This window comes from Molothrus aeneus, chromosome 4 (genome assembly GCF_037042795.1).
Source record: "Molothrus aeneus isolate 106 chromosome 4, BPBGC_Maene_1.0, whole genome shotgun sequence".
Lineage (NCBI taxonomy): Eukaryota > Metazoa > Chordata > Aves > Passeriformes > Icteridae > Molothrus > Molothrus aeneus.
This window is the reverse complement of record NC_089649.1, coordinates 73,475,938-73,497,015: the sequence shown is the minus strand read 5'-3', so window position 1 is coordinate 73,497,015 and position 21,078 is coordinate 73,475,938. Positions and strand designations below refer to the sequence as shown.

Here is a 21,078-nt window from a genome sequence, read left to right as displayed (position 1 = left end):
CCTTTATGCATTTAACCCCAAATTTGTACTGTAAATTACACATTTGGCTCAGCATTGATGAAACACAACACTGTCCATGTATGTTTTACTCCTATAAATACAGAAACCTGATCTTTGTCCCCAAAATTTCATGAAGTTTATTCCAGAGTCTAAGAAGGCTCCAGAGATGTTGAAGAGGGTGGAGTTCCTCATTTTCCCATTTTCCCCAGGTACCTCAGCATGACCAGCTCAGAGGAGCCTGATCCTGCTTCTCCCTTGCTCAAACGCTCCTGAAGGCAGAACCCAGAGGTGCCTCCTCCCCACACAGCCCCAAACCCCCATTTCTGAGCCCAGAACCTGCCATTGCCCATTACCCAGTGCAGAACCAGCCCCAGGAGCCCCATCCCACCTGAGGGGCAGGAAATCCATCTGGGATCCCTGCAGGAACGTCTCAGCCCGGGCTGGGCTCAGCAGCAGAGGCAGGCAGGGGGAGAATCTGCTCTCCTGGACATCTGGGGGAGAGAAAACACCAACAGGGCACTGAGAGCTGGCAGCAAGCCTCACAGTCCCAAAGATCCCCAAAGATCCCTAAAGATATCAGCCTCACAGTCCCAAAGATCCCAAAGATCCCTAAAGATATCAGCTTCACAGTCCCAAAGATCCCCAAAGATCCCAGCCTCACATCCCCAAAGATCCCCAAAGATCCCCAAAGATCCTCAAAGATCCCAGCCTCACAGTCCCAAAGATACACAAAGATCCCAGCCTCACATCCCCAAAGATATCCAAAGATCCCCAAAGATCCCAGCCTCACAGTCCCAAAGATACCCAAAGATCCCAGCCCCACATCTCCAAAGATCCCTAAAGATCCCAGCCTCACATCCCCAAAGATCCCCAAAGATCCCAGCCTCACAATCCCAAAGATCCCTAAAGATCCCAGCTGCACATCCCCAAAGATCCCAGCCTCACAGTCCCAAAAATACCCAAAGATCCCAGCTGCACAATCCCAAAGATCCCTAAAGATCCCAGCCCCACATTCCCAAAGATCCCCAAAGATCCCAGCCCCACATCCCCAAAGATCCCAGCTGCACAATCCCAAATACCTCAGCCTCACATCCTCAAGGACGCCATCCCCCCATCCCCAGCCCCCAGCCCCACAATCCCAAAGACCCCAGCTGCACATCCCCAAAGATCCCACCCAGACCCCTGGAGCCCCCTCCCTTACAAAAACAAATGGAAATTGTTCATAGCATGAGAATAAAACAACTCTAATACATATGAAATTATCTGTGGGGTTTAGATGTAACTGTATGTTTGGGGGGGGTTCTCCTTTTCTTAACTCTGAGTTGGTGTCAGACGTGTAAATAACTACAGACATGTCTGAGGGGTGCAAAACAATGCTCCCAGTATTCTAAACAGGGTTTTATTTTGAAAGGGAAAGAGCTATTTGTGGTCAAGGGAGTGACTTCCTAACCCAGAAATGCCATTTATTTAATTTAGGCTCATTAGTTTCCAACCACTCAGACAAGCCACAGTGTGCAGCACTTAGAGGAGCACAATCAAATCAGAAAAATGATCATTACACACCAAAAACTCCAGTTTTCATTCCACCAGCTCCAGCCTGAGGCATCTCCACCCACTGCATCACCTGACCAGGGGCAGCCAACCACAAGGCAGCCTTGCTCATTAATTTTTAATTTACTGCTTCCAATTAACTTTTTTTAAATTACTTTAGAAGTCTAGGTAGTGAGAGGATAATTACCCAGCTAGAATAACTGAATCTGCAATACCAAATACAATTAAAATGCTTTTTTGGAAGCTTGGAGAAAGGCAATGAGATGTAGCTTAAAATCCAGGTGTAAGCAGCTATTCCTGAGCAGTGTGCCAGCAGGAGGAGCTCCAGAGGGCCCAGTCCAGAGCTGGATGGCAAAATGAATTCTGACACACGTGCAGGTGTGAACAAGGACAGGAGCAAAGGGCAGCACAGAGGGAGCAGAGCCAAGGAAGGAATGCAGGACCAAGGAACCACAGAATCACAGAATGATGAGGTTGGCAGAGACCTCTAAGATCATGGAGTCCAACCTGAGCCCTCACACCTCAACCTGACTACAGCACCAAGTGCCATGGCCAGCCTTTTTTAAACACATCCAGAGATGGTGATTCCACCACCTCCCTGGGAAGAGCATCCCAGTACTTTGTTATTCTTTTGGTGAAAAATTTGTTCCTAATATCCAACCTACACCTTCCCTGACATAGCTTGGGACTGTGTCCTCTGGCTCTGCCAGAGACCGACCCCACCTGTCTGCAGCCTCCCTTCAGGAAGGTGTAGAGAGCAATAAGGGCACCCCTGAGCCTCCTCTGCTCCAGGCTGAACAGCCCCAGCTCCTCCAAATGTTCCTCAAAGCTCGTTTGGAACACAGCAGCTCCTCAGGGCTCTGCTCCACCAACAGCTCACCCCAAAGCAGGGTAGATGGGGCAGCCCCTGGGGGGGAACAGTGGGACTGGGGCAGGGATGGGATTGGGGCTGGGATGGGATTGGGGCTTGGATGGGACTGGGGCAGGGATGGGACTGGGACAGGGATGGGATTGGGGCAGGGATGGGATTGGGCTGGGATGGGATTGGGCTGGGATGGGATTGGGCTGGGATGGGATTGGGCTGGGATGGGATTGGGGCTGGGATGGGATTGGGGCTGGGATGGGACTGGGGCAGGGATGGGACTGGGGCTGGGATGGGACTGGGGCTGGGATGGGATTGGGGCTGGGATGGGACTGGGGCTGGGATGGGATTGGGGCTGGGATGGGATTGGGCTGGGATGGGATTGGGGCTGGGATGGGATTGGGGCTGGGATGGGATTGAGGCAGGGATGGGACTGGGGCAGGGAGGGGACTGGGGCTGGGATGGGACTGGGGCTGGGATGGGATTGGGCTGGGATGGGATTGGGGCAGGGATGGGACTGGGGCTGGGATTGGACTGGGGCTGGGATGGGACTGGGGCAGGGATGGGATTGGGGCTGGGATGGGACTGGGGCAGGGATGGCATTGGATTGAGGCAGGGATGGGATTGGGGCAGTGAGGGGATTGGATTGGGGCAGGGATGGCATTGTGGCAGGGATGGCATTGGGATTGTGGCAGGGATGGGATTGGGGCAGTGAGGGGACTGGGATTGTGGCAGGGATGGCATTGGGATTGAGGCAGGGATGGGATTGGGGCAGGGATGGGACTGGGGCAGTGAGGGGACTGGGATTGGAGCAGGGATGGCATTGTGGCAGGGATGGCATTGGGACTGGGGCAGGGATGGCATTGTGGCAGGGATGGGATTGGGGCAGGGATGGGACTGGGGCAGTGAGGGGACTGGGGGATTGGGACAGTGACAGATCAAGAGATTGGAGCAGTGATGGGGTTGAGACAGTGACAGGACTCAATCACTCTGAATCCTGATTTAAGACCAGGAACAGGGGACTGAGCTGATCCCCTGCGATGGCCCTGACATTCCCCCCAACACCCAGAGAACAGAGGGTGTGTTCAGGGCTGGCACTGACCCAGCCTGATTTACATTCCCAGCTCCAGCAATGAACTGGGAGCACACAGCATGTCCAGGGCGTTTGGCCCACTCAGCACAGCTCACTTCAGGAATATTTCACTGTGGCACTTGGGAATACTGAGCAGATTAATTTGCATACAGAATTGCATTCAGCATGCAAACCAGGGTTTTTTAAGAAACATTAAGCAAGTTGGAATCTGAACTCTCTCAGCTCTGTTAGATGGACTTTTCCCCCTCCCAAATCTTGTTTTCTGTTTAACAAGGCATTAGTGAACAAATAATATTAATTGCAGTTACCAAATCAGACTTGTCAGCTCCCATCATGACACACTTCATGTGGCAGAACTGGCACCTTATTTTTAGTCATGCAAGAGAGGAGGAAAACAAGCTTTTCTGATTTCAGCTGAACTTCTCCACTTTGAATGAAAATGTATTCTCAAGCTAAATTCAAAAGCAGGAGTGATTAAAGAAAACGTTTTTCCACACACACAAAAAAAAAAATCTGGGTGTGCTTTGGAAATGAAGAAACAAAGAGGACTAAGGGAGGGAGCAGAAAATAATTGGGAAACAAAGCTGTCAAAAGCAGATGTTGCTAATCTTTTGTGTACACAGATTAATAAAGTAAATGTGCATATACAGACACATACACACACCCCATAAATCACAACATTTGGCTGATAAATGAGTGCTTTCAGGCTCTATTATACCAACAAACACCTAAGTGCCACTCCACATTTGTTTTGAGAAGCTCCAAGAGCTGAGAAAGTGACTGAACATTCCCAGGGAACTCCAGAAACCCCAAATCCCCCCAGAGAAGCTCAAGGACCAGGCAGCGTTTGCCAAGCAACAAAAACCTCAGGGCACAGACCTTCAGCAGAGGCAGGGGAGAGAGGAGGTTTGGGATGCTCAGGATAGATCTGGGGCACATTTGGGATGCTCAGGAGGGATCCTGGGGCACATTTGGGATGCTCAGGAGGGATCCTGGGGCACCTTTGGGATGCTCAGGATAGATCTGGGGCACATTTGGGATGCTCAGGATAGATCTGGGGCACATTTGGGATGCTCAGGGATCCTGGGGCACATTTGGGATGCTCAGGAGGGATCCTGGGGCACCTTTGGGAGGCTCAGGATAGATCTGGGGCACATTTGGGATGCCCAGGACAGTTCCTTGGGGCACATTTGGGATGCTCGGGGATCCTGGGGCACATTTGGGATGCTCAGGATAGATCTGGGGCACATTTGGGATGCTCAGGATAGATCTGGGGCACATTTGGGATGCTCAGGGATCCTGGGGCACATTTGGGATGCTCAGGGATCCTGGGGCACATTTGGGATGCTCAGGATAGATCTGGGGCACATTTGGGATGCCCAGGACAGCTCCTGGGGCACATTTGGGATGCCCAGGACAGCTCCTGGGGCAGGCACATTTGGGATGCTCAGGACAGCTCCTGGGGCAGGCACATTTGGGATGCTCAGGACAGCTCCTGGGGCACATTTGGGATGCTCAGGGATCCTGGGGCACATTTGGGATGCTCAGGAGGGATCCTGGGGCACATTTGGGATGCTCAGGACAGCTCCTGGGGCAGGCACATTTAGGATGCCCAGGACAGCTCCTGGGGCACATTTGGGATGCTCAGGGATCCTGGGGCACATTTGGGATGCTCAGGACAGCTCCTGGGGCACATTTGGGATGCTCAGGACAGTTCCTGGGGCAGGCACATTTGGGATGCTCAGGACAGCTCCTGGGGCACATTTGGGATGCTCAGGACAGTTCCTGGGGCAGGCACATTTGGGATGCTCAGGACAGCTCCTGGGGCACATTTGGGATGCTCAGGACAGCTCCTGGGGCACATTTGGGATGCTCAGGACAGTTCCTGGGGCAGGCACATTTGGGATGCTCAGGACAGTTCCTGGGGCAGGCACATTTGGGATGCCCAGGACAGCTCCCGGGGCCCATTTGGGATGTCCAGGAGGCTCGGGGGGCTGTGCTCAGCCAGGGCCAGGCCTGGAGCAGCAGCCTGGGCTGGGAGCAGGCAGTGACATCCGTGCTGCTCTCCCTCAGCTCCTGCTGTCAATCTGGGATTTCTCCTGCTGCCACTCTGAAGGCCAAAAGGCTCCTGAGTGCAGCTCAGCCAGCAGGCAGAGCTGGGCCTGGACTCGCTCTCCCAGCCTGCTGACAAGTCTGAATGCCACAGTCAAGCTGCCATTTGGGGGATAAAAAGGGAAGGCAAAACAAAAACAAAGCCTGGGCTCTGTCAAGCTGTTCCCCAGAGCAGCAGGAGCACTGCAGTACAACTGTCACTGTCACTCCTCCCCTCCTGACACGGAAGCCAAGCACTTTGTGAGGAGGAGAAGAAGGAATCAGTGAGGATTGCAGCTCCCTTCCCTCTCAGCTCTGCCCTGTACCTGGGAATGCAGAGCACACCCAAAGCCTGCAGCCCATCTCCAGGGAGCAGCAGATCAAACAGCACACAGAGGCTCCTCACAGCTTTCAGCACATTGCAGGGCCTTCTGCCTGCTCCTTAATTCCAGCTGCACTGCAAACACAGAGCTGGACAAATATCAAGAAGTTCTCCTTGATTAAATGGCTTCCAGTTCTGCAAATAACAACATGAGGAAAAGGGCTGTAAAACACCTGAACCACAGGAATCCTGCCCAGAGCATGGGCAGGGACAAGGCATGGCCAGCCCTCCACGTCCTCCCACTTTGAGCTCTGTCCCAAACCTCACTTTGCTACCAAAATGGGATTGATTCCCTCTGCACCAACTCCCAGTGATGCACACACAGCTTGTAACCACCACACTGCCTGCAGACCCAGCTTGAGGCAGCCCAGGATGGCTTTCATTCCATGAGGAGAAAAACCCTTCAAAAACATCTCCCAGGTGGCTGCAATGCAGCAGATCACTGGTGCTGTGAGTGAACCCAGCCTGTGCTGTGCTCCCTCTCCCTTCTCCCCTCACTACCTGCCCTGGTCTGTGCAAAACAAACCTGTCAGGAGGTGCAAACAGGAACCTTTGGCACAAGAATTTACCAAGAGCCAATTTATCTTTGCAGTAAGTGTTACAGGAGACAGCAGGGACAGCCACCAGGGTGACACCCACAGTGACACCCAGGGTGACAGCCACGGTGGCAGGGACTGGGCCTCAGAGGGTTTGGGATGAACCAGAATCCACCCAAGATGTTCCTGCTCCTCCTGCAGGCTCCTTCACCAAGGATGGAGCAAAATCATCTCAAAAACTCATGGAAACCACCAAGAGCTTTGCATTAAAAGAATAAAAGTCAAACTCATCAACTCCTCAAGAGCTGCTGCGACGAAGTCCCCAAGGCAGTTTTAACTCCAGGCCCTGAGTGGTGTTTAACTCCCAAACAAACCCCAAAAAGCAGCTGCACACAGGCAAGGCAGGCTGGCACAGGGAATGGCAAACTGCACAGCTCAACAGCTCAACCTGCACAACTCCAACAGCTCAAACTGCACAACTCCAACAGCTCAACAGCTCAACCTGCACAGCTCAACAGCTCAACCTGCACAACTCCAACAGCTCAAACTGCACAGCTCAACCTGCACAGCTCAACAGCTCAACCTGCACAACTCCAACAGCTCAAACTGCACAACTCCAACAGCTCAACAGCTCAACCTGCACAGCTCAACAGCTCAACCTGCACAACTCCAACAGCTCAAACTGCACAGCTCAAACTGCACAGCTCAAACAGCTCAAACTGCACAACTCCAACAGCTCAAACAGCTCAAACTGCACAGCTCAAACTGCACAGCTCAACAGCTCAAACTGCACAACTCCAACAGCTCAAACAGCTCAAACTGCACAGCTCAACCTGCACAGCTCAACAGCTCAACCTGCACAACTCCAACAGCTCAAACTGCACAACTCCAACAGCTCAACCTGCACAGCTCAAACTGCACAACCCAAACTGCACAGCTCAACCTGCACAGCTCAAACTGCACAGCTCAACCTGCACTCAACTGTAAGCACAGAAGGGTAATTTTAAAAAACCACAATTCTGTTTTCTGCCTCTCAGTAATTGTGTGTGTTTGTGAAGAAGCACCACTGGTGCAGGGACAGGCACCTCCATTCACTAACTCAGGCACCCCTTGGCAAGGGCACTCACAAAGGGAACGTCCTCATGGCCAGGGGACTCCTGCTCTGCAGAGGGATCCTGCAAAATGAACCCCTGGGCTGAGAAACTGCACTGGAGGCTGGGTTTGACCAGGGTACTCTGGAAATGAATGGAAGCAGGGAAGCACAAAGGTGAAATATTAAATGCTGGAGTTTCTCAGGCCATCTGTGACTGACCTGCAGGGATGAGAAGCAGCAGAGACCTTGGCTGGAGTGGAGTGCCAGCACTGCCAATCTCAGCAGCAGCAACAGGAACTGCACCCAAACCCGAGGGCAGCAATGAGGACTGGGACCATGGACTGGCTTGGGTGGAGGGGATTTTACAGATATTTCAGAGATATTCCATTCCTGTCCCTGCCATGGCCACCTTGCACTGGCCCCGGACACTGCCAGGGGTGGCAGCTGCACTCAGGCTCACCCTGAATTCCACAGGGAAGCAAAGCAAAGCTTTACCTGGCACAAAAGGAACCTGTTCATGTTAGGAGATCCAGGGAAGGCACACAAACCCTGCACCTCATCTTGAGGGGGGCTTTGGCAACAAAATCACCCCAACACACTTTGTAAACCTCATGTCCCACTGAGGTAAGGTCAAATGCAGGCTGGGACTGAGTGAGCAGTAAAATACCCATTGTGCAGCAATCCCTTTGGACATACCCAGGGGTGAGGCAGGGCCTGCAGCTCCAGAAGCTTCTGCTGAGGGCAGCAGCCCTTCCTCCAGCGTGGGCAGCTCCAACAGGCCCCTCCTGGCACAGCTCTGGCCCAGCTTGGTGTCCCAGGAGCAGCTGCTGCCCAGCTCTGCTGCCAGCCAGAACCAGGGCTCCTGGGGGGAGAAACACTGCTCATCATCATCATCATCATCATCATCATCATCATCACCATCATCATCATCACCATCATCATCCTCCCTGTGAGAACTGAGAGAAGCCAGCACTGATTCTGAAGGGCTCCTGCACAAACCCTCAGCCTGGGTTGTGGCAGGACCAGGGGAGTCCTGGGAGTCTCCCAGCACTGCCCTGAGGAGCTGCTCTGCCTCTGGGGACACCCTCAGGGCTTACAGCTCCTTCCCACAGCCCTGCTGTGTGAGCCAGAGCTTTTGCACGAGCTGGAAATCCAGATTTTGATTCAGACCAGGCTGGTAAGGCTCAGCCTCTGGACACTGAGAGCTGAGGGAATTCTCAGAGCAATCCCACACTTGGCAGCACATCCAGCACATCCCCTGGGACTGCAGCACAGTGCAAGGGCTGCACTCCACACACACAGCACCTCCTGTTAATTGCAATCACCTAATTAACCCTCAGCCCAGGCCAGAGCAGCTCAGCATACACCCTGGCAGCAGTACCCCTTTCCTGAGGGATGGCTGGTCCAGGGATGGCTGATCCCAGGGAAACCCCAGGGACACCCCAGGGATGATGGCTGATCCCAGGGATGGCTGGTCCAGGGACACCCCAGTGCTCCCAGGGACACCCCAGGGACAGCCCAGTGCTCCCAGGGACACCCCAGTGCTCCTGCACTCCTGGGTTCTGCTGCTGCAGCTCCTCCCTCCAAGCAGGGCAGGGGAAGTGCTGGCAATTGGCTAAAAGGGATAAAAACACAGATTATTGCTTTGCACTGCAGTGTGTGCTCAGTTGCCTCATGGGCAATGAAATACAAGAAATAATATATGAAATCTATCAAATACATGAAATATATGAAATACATGAAGTGCTCAGGCCGTCCCCAGCAGCAGAGGTTGGGCTGCAGCCCCTCATGCTTGGGGTGTTCCTACAGCCCATGCAGAGTGCCAGAGTGCCCTGGAGCAGGCAGGCTCCTTGCCCACCTCGGCCCCCAAACCCTGAGCATCACCACCACCACTGTGTGCAGAGCAGCCAGTCCCTCCTGGGCACCAGCCCTCCCTTCCCAGCCCATGTGAATCCAGGGAGTGCTCTGGATCAGCACCTGCACAGCAGCCAGTCCCTCCTGGGCACACAGCCCTCCCTTCCCAACCATGTGAATCCAGGGAGTGCTCTGGATCAGCACCTGCACAGCAGCCAGTCCCTCCTGGGCACACAGCCCTCCCTTCCCAACCATGTGAATCCAGGGAGTGCTCTGGATCAGCACCCAGCCACCCCTGAGCCACCGAGTCAGAGCACCACGGCACCCCGCGGTCCCTGAGGCTGGAGAAGCCCTCCTGTGCCCAATCCCCCTCGTCCCCAGCCCAGAGCTCGGGGTGCCGCCTCCAGCCCTTCCCTGGGCACCTCCAGGGATGGGGACTCCAGCAGACCCTCCAGCAAAGCCCATCCCCTCCTGGCCACCTCTCACCCAAGGGTTCTCCAGGCTGAGCTGTGCCTCCCCAAGGCCCAGGGGCAGCTCCCTGGATAAACCCCCCAGGAATGGCCCCTCCTGAGCAGGGGAACAATGCAGGGGAGCAATGCAGGGGCAGCAGCACACTCTGCTGCACTATTCCAGTTTAATCCCTGCTCCAGAGAGCACCCCTGAGGAGATCACCTGGGTGAGACATTGCCCCACATTAGCACTGGCTGTACCAGGGCACAGAACCAGGCAGCTGCAGGCAGGAGGAAGGATTTACTAAATGGGTGTAATCATCTCTGAGGGCTCCCACATCATTTAAATCAAATGAAGGAAATTTAACAACGTTTTTCTTCCTGAAATTCAATACATTGCTGCTAAATACATAAAGAGGGGTGAAGACAGAAATAAAGCTGAATTACAGCCACCCCCACAGCACACAGCACCATGAATTGGAGAGTTGGAGAAGCAGCTCTGAACCCATGCTGCAGTTCATGGGCAGAAATATGAACATTACTGGGTTTTGAAGTACCTTCAACATCCAGGTTAGCTCTCCTTGTATTATTCTGCCCCACAGACCACTGAGAATATCCCACAACAGAATATGGGAGAAGTAAAAACCCAGGGAGAAAGGGAAAGAGATCTCCCCAGACAGCTGATGGCAGCCAGCTGATCTGCCAGGCCATCACAAACACACCCTGGTTTCTGCCAACACCTGAGAGCAGCCCCAGCCCAGCCCTGCCAGCCCCACACGAGCCTGCAACACTGCAGGGACTGAGCCCAGCCCTGCCTGGGCAGCCCCAGCACCCCTTCTGGGCAGGGATCCTCCCCAACACCCAGCCCACAGCTCCCTGAGGCTGCTCCCTCCTGCCCTGGTGACTGTCACACGGGAGGGACACAGGAGGGACACCCCAGCACTCTGCTCTGCACTGGGGCATTGCTCATGCTCAGGCTGAACATGGCAGCAATTTACTCTGGGCAAGCTGCAGGGCTGGGGCTCTCCTGTAGGCCTCGGGAAGCCCAAGGATGGCTGCACAATAAAAAGCAGTTCAGAATTCATCCATCCCTGGTGGAGGTGCCTGGGTGGCAGGAGGGATGGAGGGGTTGGGTCTGGAGGCACTGCTGGCACCCCAGTCCTGGCTGAGAACGAGGCACAGGTCCAGCAGTTTGAGGGGCAGAGTTAATAATGCACAGATCAGGGCTGAATGGAGCTTCCCTGCCTGGCCTGGCTCTGCCCCGGCCCCCAGTGCAGTGAGAGCTCAGGGCCACTGGGAGTCAACAGCCACCGCTGCAGGGCAGGGACAGGGACAGGGACAGGGACAAACAGGAACTCACCTGGAGCACCAGGGACCGAGCCACCTGGGAACCAGGGACTGATCCACCTGGGAACACCAGGGACTGATCCACCTGGGAACCAGGGACTGATCCACCGGGGAACCAGGGACTGATCCACCTGGGAACACCAGGGATCTGTCTGCAGAACCAGGGACTGAGCCACCTGGGAACCAGGGACTGATCCACCTGGGAACACCAGGGACTGATCCACCTGGGAACACCAGGGACTGATCCACCTGGGAACACCAGGGACTGAGCCACCTGGGAACACCAGGGACTGATCCACCTGGGAACCAGGGACTGATCCACCTGGGAACCAGGGACTGATCCACCTGGGAACCAGGGACTGAGCCACCTGGGAACCAGGGACTGATCCACCTGGGAACACCAGGGACTGATCCACCTGGGAACCAGGGACTGATCCACCTGGGAACACCAGGGACTGATCCACCTGGGAACACCAGGGACTGATCCACCTGGGAACCAGGGACTGATCCACCTGGGAACACCAGGGACTGATCCACCTGGGAACCAGGGACTGATCCACCTGGGAACACCAGGGACTGATCCACCTGGGAACACCAGGGACTGATCCACCTGGGAACCAGGGACTGAGCCACCTGGGAACACCAGGGACTGATCCACCTGGGAACCAGGGACTGATCCACCTGGGAACACCAGGGACTGATCCACCTGGGAACCAGGGACTGATCCACCTGGGAACACCAGGGATCTGTCTGCAGAACCAGGGACTGATCCACCTGGGAACCAGGGACTGATCCACCTGGGAACACCAGGGATCTGTCTGCAGAACCAGGGACTGAGCCACCTGGGAACCAGGGACTGATCCACCTGGGAACACCAGGGACTGATCCACCTGGGAACCAGGGACTGAGCCACCTGGGAACACCAGGGATCTGTCTGCAGAACCAGGGACTGAGCCACCTGGGAACCAGGGACTGATCCACCTGGGAACATCAGGGATCTGTCTGCAGAACCAGGGACTGAGCCACCTGGGAACCAGGGACTGATCCACCTGGGAACCAGGGACTGAGCCACCTGGGAACCAGGGACTGATCCACCTGGGAACCAGGGACTGAGCCACCTGGGAACCAGGGACTGATCCACCTGGGAACATCAGGGACTGAGCCACCTGGGAACCAGGGACTGATCCACCTGGGAACCAGGGACTGATCCACCTGGGAACATCAGGGACTGAGCCACCTGGGAACCAGGGACTGAGCCACCTGGGAACCAGGGACTGAGCCACCTGGAAACACCAGGGACTGATCCACCTGGGAACACCAGGGATCTGTCTGTAGAACCAGGGATCTGCCTAGGAACCAGGGATCCAGCTGGAGAACCAGGGAGCTGGAACACCAGGGATTGATCCACCTGGAAACACCAGGGACTGATCCATCTGGAAACACCAGAGATCTGTCTGCAGAACCAGGGATCTGCCTGGAGCACCAGAGAGCCACCTGGGAACCAGAGATCCAGCTGGAACACCAGGGATGGATGCAGCTGGGAACCAGGGATTTGTCTGCAGAACAAGGGATCCACTTGGGAATCAGGGATCTGCCTGGAACACCAGGGATGGATCCAGCTGGGAACACCAGGGATGGATGCAGCTGGGAACACCAGGGATGGATCCAGCTGGGAACACCAGGGATGGATGCAGCTGGAGCACCAGGGATGGATCCAGCTGGGAACACCAGGGATGGATCCAGCTGGGAACACCAGGGATGGATCCAGCTGGAACACCAGAGATGGATCCAGCTGGAGCACCAGGGATGGATGCAGCTGGGAACACCAGGGATGGATGCAGCTGGGAACACCAGGGATGGATCCAGCTGGGAACACCAGGGATGGATCCAGCTGGAGCACCAGGGATGGATCCAGCTGGGAACACCAGAGATGGATGCAGCTGGGAACACCAGGGATGGATCCAGCTGGGAACACCAGGGATTGATCCAGCTGGAGCACCAGGGATGGATCCAGCTGGGAACACCAGGGATGGATCCAGCTGGAGCACCAGGGATGGATCCAGCTGGAGCACCAGGGATGGATGCAGCTGGAGCACCAGGGATGGATGCAGCTGGGAACACCAGGGATGGATCCAGCTGGAGCACCAGGGATGGATCCAGCTGGAGCACCAGGGATGGATCCAGCTGGGAACACCAGGGATGGATCCAGCTGGGAACACCAGGGATGGATCCAGCTGGAGCACCAGGGATGGATGCAGCTGGAGCACCAGGGATGGATGCAGCTGGGAACACCAGGGATGGATCCAGCTGGAGCACCAGGGATGGATGCAGCTGGAGCACCAGGGATGGATGCAGCTGGGAACACCAGGGATGGATCCAGCTGGGAACACCAGAGATGGATGCAGCTGGGAACACCAGGGATGGATCCAGCTGGAGCACCAGGGATGGATGCAGCTGCTCTGCCCCCTGGGATTACAGACCTTCAGTCTGCAGGTCCCACCCCTGAGCACCTCCAGGACCCCTCCTCTGCCTTCTCCAAGCCCTGCTGTGGCAGGGAAGCACCACTGACTGTGTCCTCCTCCTCCCAGCCCAGCCTCCTGCCCTGTGTGCCCAGCCCTGCCTGCCCCAGGGCTCCCCAGGCTCAGGCCACCCTCTGGCCTGTCCCTTGTGCTGGCAGCCCCAACAGGAGGGCATCCAGGGCCAAGGAGGGAATGGTTCCCTCCAGAGAGCCCCAAACAGAACAGGATCCCGCTGGGGCCAAGGAGGGAATGGTTCCCTCAGAGCCCCAAACAGAACAGGATCCCGCTGGGGCCAAGGAGGGAATGGTTCCCTCAGAACTCCAAACAGTAGGAAGCCTCATTCTGTGGGTTACAGAATTCCTCCCCCTATTACACTCTAAAGCCCAGAACGCCTTTAAATTGCCACAAACTGGGCCATCACTCCCAGCCTCTCCCCAGTGAGCAGAAACTTCAAGAAGTGTTGAGCAGAAGTTTTTAAAGGCAGTTTGAACCCCAGTGCACTGCAGATCTGTGCTGGATTCTGCCACAAGGTGTGACACAGTGGCCCAGAGGCCAGGACAGGTGAGCAGGGCACAGCAGCACAGGTGACTCCTGCTTTGGATACCCCTGGGAAACTGCAGCCTGAAGCTCCCAAATCCCAGAGGTGATTCTCTGCAGTGAGCTGAAATCACCCCAGAAGGAGCAGAAGGACACAGCAGAGGTGTCAGGGCAGCAGGGCTCAGCTCCAGCTGGGACTGCCAGGGCTCACTGGGGTTGTCAGAGCAGCACTCACACCAGGGCAACACAAACACACAGGGAGCAATGGCCATCAGGGAAGAGCAGCACCCAAAATGCACCAGACACACTGCCCTGGGCTCAGCAGAACCAGCTGACACCAGAAAAGGAGGGGAATTCACTGCTCCCCAACAGCACAGCCTGGAACCCAGCTGGCTGGGAACTGCCTGAACTGCACTCCCAGGAATGGTACTGCTGTTTACATGCACAGGAGAACAAAGTGCAGCATCCAGCCCTGCTGTCCCTCCTGAGAGCACCCAGGGAAGCTGCTGCTGCTGCTGCAGGGCTGATGGAAACTGCATTAAACCTCCACTGAGTGCCATACCCATCAGTCAGCCTTGCCTTTAGCATGTCCCAGTGACTCCCATGGCTGTTCCCATCCTTTGTTCCACCTTTGTTATTTCTCCTGGCCTTTAGCATGTCCCAGTGATTCCCCATGGCTGTTCCCATCCTTTGTGCCAGCTTTTGTTATTTCTCCTGGCCTTTAGCATGTCCCAGTGACTCCCATGGCTGTTCCCATCCTTTGTTCCAGCTTCTGTTATTTCTCCTGGCCTTTAGCATGTCCCAGTGACTCCCATGGCTGTTCCCATCCTTTGTTCCAGCTTCTGTTATTTCTCCTGGCCTTTAGGATGTCCCAGTGATTCCCCATGGCTGTTCCCATCCTTTGTGCCAGCTTCTGTTATTTCTCCTGGCCTTTAGCATGTCCCAGTGACTCCCATGGCTGTTCCCATCCTTTGCTCCACCTTTGTTATTTCTCCTGGCCTTTAGGATGTCCCAGTGATTCCCCATGGCTGTTCCCATCCTTTGTGCCAGCTTTTGTTATTTCTCCTGGCCTTTAGGATGTCCCAGTGACTCCTATGGCTGCTCCCATCCTTTGTTCCACCTTTGTTATTTCTCCTGGTGACACTGAACCTGCACCAGCCTGTCCTTCCTCCAGGGAATGTTTCCAGAAGTTGCCAAGGCATCTACCTCAGGTTTCCACGTGGCTGCTGCACCTCTCTCTGAGCTCTGGAGCTGTCACACCTTGGAATTTTCCCTCTGAGAACAGGGGGCAGTCACCACCAAGTGCCACAACCACACAAGTTCCTGCCCCACGCTTTCACAGGGTGCCAGCTCAGCAGGACACTGGTTCCTGCATGGCCCTGATGGGACAGCACTTGCAGGGATCCCCTCCCAGCCTGCAGCAGGGATGTGAGCACAGCTGAGTGCACAGAGCTGTGTGAGCCCTCCATGGAGAAAAGGAGGCTCCAGGGAGTCCTCCAGCACCTCCCAGTACCTAAAGGTGGTTTTTAAAAAAGAGGAACAACTTTTTATACTGGCAGATACTGGAAGGACAAGAGAGAAGTGCTTTAAATTAAAAGCTGAGGCATTTAGATGAGATTTTGGGACTAAATCCTTCCCCATCAGGTGGGGAGGCCCTGGCACAGCTGTGGCTGCCCCTGCACCCCTGGCAGTGCCCCAGGCCAGGTCAGAGGGGACCTGGAGCAGCCTGGGGCAGGGGGAGGTGTCCGTGCCATGGCAGGGTGGCACTGGGTGGGTTTGAAGGTCCCTTCCACCCAAACCATGCTGTAATTGCTGGCTCAGCCCCTGTCCCTGAGTGCCCTGCAGGTCACGGCTCGGCAGCCGCACTCACCTGTCCCCGGGGCAGAACCAGCCCCGAGGGGAACAACGCATCTTTATCAGCCTGTAATCAGCACAATGACAGAGCACACAGCCTTCTCCTGGGAGAGCAGGGGCGCTCCGGAGCCGGTGGGACCCTTATCCCGGCAGAGAGCAGGGCACCGAGGGGCAGAGAGGGACCGGGGGCACCGAGGGGCAGAGCGGGGCACCGAGGGGCAGAGCGGGGCACCGAGGGACCGGGGACACCGAGGGGCAGAGAGGGACACCGAGGGACCGGGGACATCGAGGGGCAGAGAGGGACACCGAGGGGCAGAGAGGGACACCGCGGGACCGGGGACACCGAGGGGCAGGGGACACCGAGGGACCGGGGACATCGAGGGGCAGAGAGGGACACCGAGGGGCAGAGCGGGGCGCCGTGGGACCGGGGGCACCGAGGGGCAGAGCGGGGCACCGAGGGACCGGGGGCACCGCGGGGCAGAGAGGGACACCGAGGGGCAGGGGACACCGAGGGGCAGAGAGGGACACCGCGGGACCGGAGACATCGAGGGACCGGGGACACCGAGGGGCAGAGAGGGACCGGGGGCACCGGGGGACCAGGCCGGGGTCGGGCCCTGCTGGAAGCCGGGAAGGGGCTCGGGCCAGCCGGGTCCCCCTTTCCGGCGGGGTGACCCCTTAAGAGCCCTTTCACGGGGCAAGAGGTGACACCGGCCGGCTGCCCCAGCCCCAGCAGCGTGAGGAGCCAGCGTGGCGCACGGACACGGGGACACACGGACACACATACACACACAGAGGGACACACACGGATACAGGGACACACACAGACACGGGGACACACGGACACACACAGGGAGGACACACAGACTCGCACACAACCGCTCCGGTCGGTGAGCGGCTGCTCCCGCCCGCCCGACCCCGTGCTCACCTGCTGCTGCTGCTGCTCCTCCTCCTCCTCCTCCTCCTCCTGGCCGTGCTCCATGGCGGCGGGCCGTGTCCGTGGGTCCCCTCCACACCGTGTCCGTGTGTCCGGCTGTCCCCGTGTCCCGCCCGGTCGTCAGGGACTCGCACCCGCCCCGCGAGCGCACGCGCCGGGACCGCCCCCTCCCCGCGCCGCCATTGGTCAGCGATGGGGGCGGGGCCGGGCCGCGAGCTCCGCTTCCCGCGCGGTGATTGGTGGGCGGGCAGCGGCGGGGCGGGGCTACGGGAGCGCGCGCGCGCGGGGGTTTTGGCGGGCAGCGGAAGTGCCCGGATAGAGGCGGGGGCGGGGCCGGCAGTGAGGGACCGTGAGGGACCGTGAGGGACCGTGAGGGACCGTGAGGGACCGTGAGGGACCGTGAGGGACCGTGAGGCCGGAGCGGGCTGGGCTGGGCCGGACAGGACGGAGCTGCCAGCGGAACCGACACCTTCCGCTGCCCGGGGAGCTCCGCCCAGCTCGGCCGGGTCACTGCCAGGGATCCGGGGGTGGCCGCCGCCGGTAACGTGTGCCAGGAAAGCTCCCCCGTAATGTCCGGTCCAACAGGATCACAGCATCGCTGGGCTGCAAAAGCCCTCCCAGACCATCCAGTCCCAGCTGTGCCCGATGTCCCCTTGCACCCAGCCCAGAGCTCCGAGTGCCACCTCCAGCCCTTCCCGGGACACCTCCCGGGATGGGCACTCCAGGCTTCCCCGGGCAGCCCTGCCAATGTCCAGTCACCCCTCCTGTGAATAAAACCTTCCTGGTGTTTGTCCCCTTGTCCGAACTCTGCCCTCTGGCAATGGAAGCCATTCCCTGTGTCCTGTCCCTTGTCCCAGTCCCTCTCCAGCTCTCCCGGAGCCCCTCGGTGGTGGATCCCACTAAAATCAGGCATTCTGAGGCAGTCCTGTGTGAGCAGGAAATGAGTGGGATTGTCCTACATGGGAATTCCATTCAACTCGCTCCCAAGCTCTCCAGCAGGACTGGGGGTCTCTGGTGGTCTGTCAGGAACCATTCCCCAGCTGGGTTGAAAGGACAGACTCAAAGTCTGGGCAGGGTGAGAACATGAGATGGACCTGTCCATGGACACCTTTAGATCTGCGCGTCAGTCCTCCATGGCTCCCTCATCCATGAAATCCTCCATACTTCCTGATCCATGAAATCCTCCATACTTCCTGATCCATGAAATCCTCCGTACTTCCTCATCCATTAAATCCTCCATGGCTCCCTCATCCATGAAATCCTCCATGGCTCCCTGATCACTGCCATCCTTCATGGCTCCCTGATCCATGAAATCCTCCATGGCTCCCTGATCACTGCCATCCTTCATGGCTCCCTGATCCATGAAATCCTCCATACTTCCTGATCCCTGAAATCCTGTATCACTTCCTGATCCATTAAATCCTCCATAGCTTCCCATTCCCTGCCATCCTGCATGGCTTGCATTCCCTGTCATCCTCCATGGCTTCCTGATCCATCAAATCCTCCATACTTCCCATTCCCTGCCATCCTCCCCGGCTTCCCTCCAGGTGCCCTGCGGAAGGGAGGGAGGAGCTCTGCCTTCCCCTGACACAGCCGCCCCCTGATCCAGTGGGAGATGTCCCTGCCCATGACAAGGGGGTTGGGGCTGGCTGGTTTTTAGGGTCCCTTCCATCCCAGCCCATGACAAGGGGGTTGAGGCTGGCTGGTTTTCCATCCCTTCCATCCCAGCCCATGACAAGGGGGTTGAGGCTGGCTGGTTTTTAGGGTCCCTTCCATCCCAGCCCATGACAAGAGGGTTTGAGCTGGATGGTTTTTAGGTCCCTTCCATCCCAGCCCATGACAAGGGGGTTGGGGCTGGCTGGTTTTCCATCCCTGCCCATGCCATGACTCCCTGACTCTGTGATAAGCTCTCCCTGAGGCATCCAGGCACTGGTTAACACTCCGTGTTTCAGCTGGGGCCAGCAAGGGCACAGGAGGAATTTCCCATTAAAAGCAGGAGTTATTTCCCATGGCTTTTGGCTCCCCTGAGCTGCGGGGCAGGGACAGGAGCCCCGGGCCATGCAGGTTCCAGTGGCAGCCCCTCAGTCCCTGTGTCCCCATCCCAGCAGTTAAAGGTATCAGCAGTGGAGCCAGCTGTGCACAGCTCTGTGCCCAGCCAATAAATAACTGCACCCTCCACGAGCAGGGAAGCTGCAGGACTGGAAGATCGAGATGTTCCAGAGCATTTCCTTCTCCTGAGTTCTTTATTCTGCTGGGAGCAGCTCTCTGCCCGGTATCCAGCAGAACATCTCCCAAAAGGCAGCGTCTGCACTGGCTCTGCAGTGACTTGGGGGGTTGTTTTTCAGCACCAGATAAATGTGAATGCTCAAATGCAGCTAGGCAAACATTCCTTAAAATAATTAAGATGCTGACAAGAAAATGCAGCCTGACATTCAGAGCCATCTCCTGTTGCAAACGCAGTTAAATGTGCTGGGCTCAGCCCGTCCCAGTGCTCGTTTGTGCACATCCCTAAACCATCCCCTCGGAGCAGGGAACAGCAGCCGTGGGGTGCCTGCCTGGGGGAGCAGAGGCAGCAGCCACGCAGCAAACCCCGCTGGAAGGGGCGGCGATTCCTCCCTTCACCTCCCTGGCAGCCCGAGGAACCCGGCTCGGCTCCAGGGCCGGCTCCCCCTCGCTGCCGAGCGCGCTGTGGTGCTGAGAACAGCTCCGAGAGGCACCTGCGAGGAGCCTGCCGCTTCTGGAGGGCTCCTCTCGTCACGCCAGCCCCAAATTCTGTCACTGCCTTTATTTTTAGCAGAGCGATTCACAGGCAGGGAGGGGAGGAGGAAGGCTTGGCTGAGTGTTTATCGCTCGCACATCACACAGGAAGCTGCTCACATTTTTATTAATTGACTAACAATATCCAGAGACTTACTCAGGCTCAGATGGAATCTGCTCCAATCCTTTCCAGCGAAATGTCACTTGAAATGAAAATGGCAGAGGAATTTTTAGAAAGGCCATTGCTGGGGGAGATTCTTGGAGAGAGAAGAACCTGCCTTCCCTCAAAACTCTGTCAGCCTCAGGGGTTTTAAAGGTGACATGTAATATATTAAAATACAGGGATTGATTAATGTGCTAATTGCAGGGGAGAATATAAAATACAATCGTGACTTCAGATACCTTGGAGAAGAGGAATGTTTGAACATCAGGCTCTGGCTGGTGCCAGTGACACGTTAATTGCCAAGTTTTCAACGTGAGGATTTCTGTGCTCCAAGGTGGTTGGAAGCTCATCATTACTGGGATCTGATCAACAGGATTCCTCAGCTGCTCTGGAAAACAAATATCAGCTGCTTTAGTGCCTGTGTATTTCAGTATCAGGTACCTTAGGAACACTGACACCTGACTGAGCCTTTTCCCTGGTTTGTGATTGCAAAAATGGACATGGTTCCATGGCAGAGGTCCAGGTGATCTCTACATCAGCTCCCGTTAAAAATGGAGAGGAGGAGGCAAGGGAGGGAAGATCAGGTGTGTCAGAAGGGTGGGCAGCAGGAGCCAGCTGGCACGGCAGAGTGATGGGCAGGTGATTCAGTCAGCGAGGCCAGGGGAGTTCCCAGCAGCAGGAGGAGCTGGGCTGGCTGTGATCTGTGCCAGGGAAGCAGCTCAGGCTGGGGCTGCAGGACACGAAACCAGGAATCAGGAGAGGAGGCTGATGACAGGCTGAGCTCCTGAGCACAGCGCAGGCTCGGGGAGAAACAGGGAGAAAAAGGGAATGGAAGCATGAATGGGGGCTGTGCTCTGTGCTGGGAATGGTGGGAAACATGAATGGAGAGCTGTGCTGGGAATGGGGGACACAGGAATGGGGGACACAGGAATGGGGAGGACACAGGAATGGGGAGGACACAGGAATGGGAGCTGTGCTCCATGATGGGAGCAGTGGGACACAGGAATGGGAGCTGTGCTCCATGCTGGGAGCAGTGGGACACAGGAATGGGAGCTG

The 21,078-nt window shown here is 56.6% G+C and overlaps 1 protein-coding gene across 1 annotated transcript in view; it reads right to left on the bottom strand.

Moving 5' to 3' along the window:
* The window catches only part of ALMS1 (ALMS1 centrosome and basal body associated protein), a 57,835-nt gene extending 40,688 nt beyond the window's left edge, over window positions 1-17,147 (bottom strand). The window contains exons 1-4 of the mRNA XM_066549169.1: window positions 17,094-17,147; window positions 16,185-16,235; window positions 8,305-8,614; window positions 389-491 (exon numbers count right to left, since the gene is read on the bottom strand). Of these exons, the coding sequence (XP_066405266.1) occupies window positions 389-491; window positions 8,305-8,614; window positions 16,185-16,235; window positions 17,094-17,147 (518 nt within the window). The remainder of the gene's footprint in view (window positions 1-388; window positions 492-8,304; window positions 8,615-16,184; window positions 16,236-17,093) is intronic.
* Window positions 17,148-21,078: the final 3,931 nt, after the last annotated feature.